This window comes from Anneissia japonica, unplaced genomic scaffold, assembly GCF_011630105.1.
Source record: "Anneissia japonica isolate Jap-2015-1 unplaced genomic scaffold, ASM1163010v1 scaffold288164_len509026_cov199, whole genome shotgun sequence".
Classification (NCBI taxonomy): domain Eukaryota; kingdom Metazoa; phylum Echinodermata; class Crinoidea; order Comatulida; family Comatulidae; genus Anneissia; species Anneissia japonica.
Window position 1 is genome coordinate 327,691 of NW_022752067.1, and position 6,482 is coordinate 334,172.

The 6,482-nt window shown below is 36.5% G+C and overlaps 2 protein-coding genes across 3 annotated transcripts in view; one reads left to right on the forward strand and one right to left on the reverse strand.

Moving 5' to 3' along the window:
- Positions 1 to 387: 387 nt before the first annotated feature.
- On the reverse strand, positions 388 to 1,639 carry LOC117122085 (protein ATP6V1FNB-like). The gene has a single exon (XM_033267556.1). The coding sequence runs from the start codon at positions 1,507 to 1,509 to the stop codon at positions 955 to 957; it is 555 nt and encodes a 184-aa protein (XP_033123447.1). The 5' UTR covers positions 1,510 to 1,639; the 3' UTR covers positions 388 to 954.
- Positions 1,640 to 1,914: 275 nt separating this feature from the next.
- LOC117122084 (F-box/LRR-repeat protein 5-like) overlaps positions 1,915 to 6,482 on the forward strand; it is a 14,637-nt gene continuing 10,069 nt past the window's right edge. For both annotated transcript variants that reach the window (XM_033267555.1, XM_033267554.1), the window contains exons 1-6: positions 1,915 to 2,119; positions 2,913 to 3,254; positions 4,499 to 4,631; positions 5,040 to 5,213; positions 5,499 to 5,764; positions 5,959 to 6,041. In XM_033267555.1, coding sequence (XP_033123446.1) covers positions 2,021 to 2,119; positions 2,913 to 3,254; positions 4,499 to 4,631; positions 5,040 to 5,213; positions 5,499 to 5,764; positions 5,959 to 6,041 — 1,097 coding nt within the window. In that variant the 5' untranslated portion in view covers positions 1,915 to 2,020. The remainder of the gene's footprint in view (positions 2,120 to 2,912; positions 3,255 to 4,498; positions 4,632 to 5,039; positions 5,214 to 5,498; positions 5,765 to 5,958; positions 6,042 to 6,482) is intronic.

The window sequence follows — 6,482 nt, forward strand, 5'->3', positions numbered from 1 at the left end:
GTTGGAGACCATGGGGGCTAGAGGCCCCAAAAAAAGGAGAGGAAAAGTAAAGGAGGAAGGGTGCAGTGTGGGGTGGGGGGCCTGGTGAGAAGAGATACATATTGAAAGCGCTGAATGATACATATAAAAGTTGTCATCTGTGTAGAACCTTTGGGTTTGGCGCTTCTCACATGACGCATGGCCCCAAGATTTTTCTCTGGATCCGCCCTTGGTCTTCATCATCATCATAATCCGTACCTGATGATCTGTTTGGCTTCTGGTGCATCTCAGCCCCACTATTTTGGATCTACACATCATAACCGGATCTTCGCTTAGACCTGAGTAATGATTCGTTGAATGACATTTTTGCCACAACGAGTCACACTGAACAAACAAGAATTCAGAAGATTAGTTACTTGACGTTTATTAATGAGTACAATTTCAAACACAACAAACACATTATAATATTTGGTTATAAAAGTTATTCGTAAAGCTCAGAAATATCAGTGTACATAATACCTGTACTGACATATACACATTGGAATACTCTTTGGTTAAAAATTGTTAAATGAATAAATTAACATAATTCAGTTGAAGTACGGTATATAATTAATGAGTTTAAAGAATTATTTATCAAGGTGATGGCGAATACTAAACTACTCTTAATCTAGAAAACACAAATCGACAACATAATTTACTAATGCTACTAGTACTCTCTCTGATAATTAAAATAATTCCAGTTACTCTTGGTACTTGATTTTGAAATGTCTTCTTTTTTTTCGTATTTTGTTCAACTGATGTAAGCATAATTTGTGCTATATTGTTATACATGTTGTTAAATGTTCGGAATTACTTCCCAAATATAAAAATGACAACGTTTTGCTGGAAAATTGGTTTTAAAGAATTTTATACAAATTTGTTCGCATTGCTCCATGATTTAAAAAATGAAGTAGATCCACTGTGTCCTAGAAGACCTTATGAAAATATGCCATTTCGTCTGTAGAAAGAATCCTTTACAATTCTTGATCTGCCCCATTCTGGTGCACGGAATTCTTTGACCACATCATCCAGCTTCCATCCATACTCCCATGAACTTGTAATAGGGAATTCATATTTGTCCTCTGGTTTCTTCAATTTTCTTATTTGCAAATATGCGTACCGTCCAGTGCCTTCTTTGCTGAATCCTTTGTACAACTGGTCGCGGATTCCCCTTGTAACAGGTCTCATCTCCACTAACAACGCATCAGGATCATTTGCAGCCAATGCTGCCAAATCTGGCTTTTTCGTTGTCCTCTCCTTATCTAACTCTTCCTCTCTTTGATCTTGTTTTTTTGTGTTTAGTTCAGGAATTGCATGTACCTTTGGTACCATATTCGGCCTGCGTTTGCGGGCTACACCTTGTTGTCCCTGTCTGGACTCTCGAGCGAATTCTTTGCTATATTTCTCGTGCCATGCTAACCTGGTATATGCTTCCTTGTGAATGGATTCAGTCCAAAAATTCTGACGTTGCACATCAAATAATTGTCGCATTTTCACATATAATAATACACACCTATTTTTGTGAAGAAAGTAGAAGTTTCTGTCTTTTACTGGTGGACTTTCAACCCGGAAGCACGCTCGCTAAGCAACTTGTGTATTTTCAGTAGACCATGGTGTGAGGTTGCTAAGAGATAGGCTATACCATTTAATAGTAGGTACAGATGTATATTAATTATTGGACTTCTGGGTAATGTTCATATTATATTTTATTTAAAATTATAATGAAACATAAATAATAGATAATAAAAGCTATTAATATATAATAGATAAGATTACAAGACAACACTGTTATTATTAACAAATAGAAAAAATATTGTAAAGAATAATGGTTCAGCTCTACCAATAAAACCATTGAGGGCGTCTTCCAAAGTATGTCGCTGCGCATGAGCTGACAGTTACCATCCATCCATTCCAGTCATTTATGTAATCAAATCTTTGGTGGCCGCCATTTATCGCTGGTATTTTCGAACTAATTAGAAAAATATATTTGCAATATAAAACAATGACAACATTATTAGAGACTACCGGTATGCGAGAAGTAGATGTATTTACAGGACCTCATTCTCGGATGAAATATCTAGTTCATCTTTACAGTGAAAAGGTGATTCGATGTTGTCTTTTAGACACCTAGCTAGGCTAGGCTCTCTGTCGTTCGTTGGTTTGTTTTTCCGGCTACCGCCTGGGAGACCCCTGTGTGAGGTAGCGGCTCATGTCACAATAATTATTGGGCAGATATAGTAGGCCTAGCCTAAGATCCTTCTATGTTAGTGCCCTCTAGGCCCAGTACTCTTATCTTAAATCATATAAGCCTAAATCATGTATTTTACACAGTATGAGTTCTATGCCTATAGTATTATTGAAAAGAAATCTTATCTTACAACAAACAATAATTCACAACAAGACCCCAAAACAAAAAGACAGTGATTCAGGCCTTTTGGTTGAGTCTATGTAGACTGGTTCATCATCACCAAAAAACACCAGGACCAATTTGTGGATTTTTTTTTCAAGCACAGCCTCTCTGCTACAGTTGCCAATTGATCCTACTAAGTCTAAACATCACACAAGGGAAATTTTTGAACGCCTGAGACTTCTCACTGACACATTTATAAATAAATATTTCCTTATTTAGAGTAGAGACGATAATTGTTAATTTTGTGTTCCGGTGATATAAATAGTCTTTGGGTATCCTGATTTTGATGTCTCATTGTTGTTGGTATAAGTTTTTTATATTTACATGGCCTACTTTTATATTTTTTAGCTTTAGGTATATATTTCAAATGAGGTGTGATTATTTGGGTATTAATTAAATGCAGTAAAGATTATCAAGGTTAATTATGATGGATTATTTTGTCCACAAAAATATTAACCCAATAATTATGCATAATTTTTCACAGCTAAGTTCTACAGACTTTACTAGTTATGCTGATTTGAAAGCCCTCCTCCTAAGTTTGGTATCAACTTTTTCCGAGTTCAAAAACCATGAACACATCGAGAACAAATGCATCATGCAGAAGCTGCAGAATCGACTCAATTTTCTGCATGTGGAAGTGACGGCTGTCAATCAAGTTCACTCTGACAACCATCTCTCTGAGATGAAAGATATGCTGGAGGACTTGTACAAGAAAGTTGACATGTGCTTGAGCCAGATAGAGATGGAGCAAATGGGGAAAGAGGTGCAGCAAGCACTCCAGGAGTTCACGCAGGACTTCTTGCCACACATGAAGGAAGAAGAAGAGGTGAATACATATATTTAACATATTTCTTTACAACTTACAAGTTGCCTTATAATGAAAGACCATTTTGCTGTAGCCCCGATAAATGCCTACATTTTATGAAAGTTATTTTTATTATTAAAGACCAAAGCTGCTAAAGACAAAATATAAAATCATATAAAAAGGAAGTGTAGGGGAAAGCAGGAACAGTAATGCGCAAGGAAGAGATAATAATATTTTGCTTCTATACTTGTGCTTGCTGGTAAGAATACTAGCTATGTCGCTTTACGGATCATACTGTAACAATTTATTGATGTAATTATTGGTTCCCATTCTGTAAAGCAATAGGACCCTTTACATTTGTCCCTACATGCATCTGTACATCATGAAATCATCAAATTTGTCAAAAGTTTGTAAACTTTGAATTTTCAAACACACGTTGGTTATTATGAATTTTTGCATGTACATGGACCTTTCTGCTAAGCCCCGCCCTTGGATACTGTTGCTAAGTTTCCTCAAAACAGCAGAGTAAATGTATGTACTCTAGTCCTGTTCTGATTGGTCATTCTTCAGTTTGATTGACATTTCAGAAAGGTCCATTGCGTCCTATTGCTGGGATAAATATTAGGTAGTTTTAGCCGCATGGCGTTAAAATTAACGTTAACGGATGACGTCATAATTTATTCATCTTGCGTGACGAAGTACATAAATTTCAGGATTTTACATGCTTAACGTACGTTAGTTACAGGTTTGCGCATGTGTTTTTTGATTTGCTTACAAAAAGAGGCGGAGCTTTTGCGTTGCATTTTGGGTACTAACATTAAAGTTAAGGTAAATGTCGTGCGGTGAAAACTACCTATTAGAGCAATACACAAAAATTTATTACCCCCTACCATCCAAAACTCTATATAATCTAGCGTTATATAATAGTATAACAGTGGATTATTGTATGTATATTTTTATGAAATCCAGAACAAGTTGGTTGATGGTTGACCTCTCCATATGATAATTGGACTCCAGGGAATGTACCAAAAATGCAACGACTATCACATTAGATTAGAGAACATTAAAAGTCCCTAACTTTTTTACCTGGATAGTAAATTTAAAAAATATATATTTTGAGCTCTTTTTAAAGAAAAGTCCTGGATTTGTTTCCTTATTTCTATTTACATCATTACAAAAAGTGTAATATTTTACCAAAAACCTGTATAGGAACATCAGCCTTCGCAGAGGTCTGGTTATTATCATTATTTTCAATTATTATGTAGGTTTTTCAGCCACTACTGATTGAGTATTTTACTATGGATGAATTAATGGAGATTAAGACAGATGTGATGGAGCTTCACTCCCAACTCACCAAGTACGACCCCTATGAGAAAGTATTTTCAGAACATGAACAAGGTATTATGTCTAATCGTGTATTAATAAAGTTCATGCTTAGTTTGTGGTATGCAGGCTCCACCCTTAAAACTTGGAACGATCCTGTTCTGGGATGTTTAATTTGTGGTATGCAAGCTCCGATTAAAGAACGTTTTTTACCAAAAGATGCATAGTTTGATGTAAGCAGGCTCTGGCCTTAAAACCTGAGACGATCCTCCTCTAGGATGATTTTGTTTGGGGTATTCAGCCTTTGTCCTTAGGATTTGCAATGAAGTTACCCCAGGATTTTGAGTTGGGTTTATGCCACTGCTATGGCTTTATGACATGAACATAGATTATAATTTAAATAATAATATGTGATAATATATTAGTTTCATTCTTCCTTATGGCAGTGATTAATAATACCTTCTGTTACTTAATTTGATTCAGATGAATTTGAACAGAGCAAGCTACTGGCTGTACCTGATGAAGTCATGCTTCAGGTGTTCTCTTACCTGAGCCCCAAGGAACTATGCAGGAGTTCACAGGTGTGTTCTCGGTGGTCAAACCTGGCCAAAGATGGTTCGCTGTGGAAACACATCAACCCCATGGACTGGGCAATGGGTAATATACTTTATCTTGAATATGTTTTTAAACCGTCTTAGGATTTGGATGACTATTTGTCACCTCTCCACTCCAAAACTTCATTGATAGAGAATTAAGGGTCCCAAATCGTCAGGCGCTGCTTGCACTTCTAAATTGTCTATTAGTCAGACCTAGATGGCTATACAGTAATGATGGCATAGTACTGTTCTATAGTTACAGACCTTTACTATACCGCATTCTATGTTAGAACTGAATATTATGATAATGCCTGATTATAGTTTTCTGTTTCCGTGTATTTCGTAGGTGATTGGCGGTTTGAACAACCGAACGAAGAAGAGGAGATCTGTGGATGCAACAAAGATGTCCCAGAGTATTATGATGAAGATAAAGATTACGATGAATCTGGCGAAAGTGATGAATCTCAGAGCAGGCCAACGCCAGACTACGTCCTAGCAATAGAGAAAGAGTCTAAGATGCTGCGGTCCATTGCTAGGCATTTGCTACCGGTAGTTGGAAGCAGCGTGGAAACACTGCTCCTGGCTAACAGCTGTGGAATCACTAGCTCTCTGGTAAGCAACCTGTCGTTTAAAAAAAATATATATATATATATATATTATAATTATTTATCACCACTGCTACTTGTTGAATCAAAAGTAAACCTGACACTAACTGACAGTACAATATATTTATATATTCAGTGTTATATGATATTTTTTAACACTATTTATTGTCAATATGTATTGTCTTTCTGGTTTTTTCTCAGTTATATAAGATGCTATCAAATTGTCCTAATTTGAAGATATTAAATGTGTGTCATACACGGGTGTCAGATGTGGCATTCAGAGGGTAATTTATTTTGTCTTATTTTGATAAATTATTTGAAGGAAACAACTGTGGTTGTGGTGGTAGAAAGTGTAATGATGATGGTTGGGAGGATGCTGATGATGTGGCTTTAAGGGTGATGGTTAAAAAGAATGAAGAATCATTTATTCAATAAAGCTAAAAAATATAGAATAATTACAATTGCATTTAATATTTTTTGGTGGTGTGATGAGTGATGACGATAAGATGAATTTATAGTTTGTAGTAGTGGAGGGTGACCAACACAGTTATTGAACAGGGGCGGATCCAGAAAGGTCCAAAAGGGGGGGCCGGAAGGGGGGCCGAAAGTTGGGCCGATTGAGACAACACTGTCGTAGGGGGTCCGGGGGCATGCCCCCGCTAAATTTTTGTGTTCTAGACGCCCGAACATAACATTTGAGGCATTCTTGGCCATCATTTTTTCCT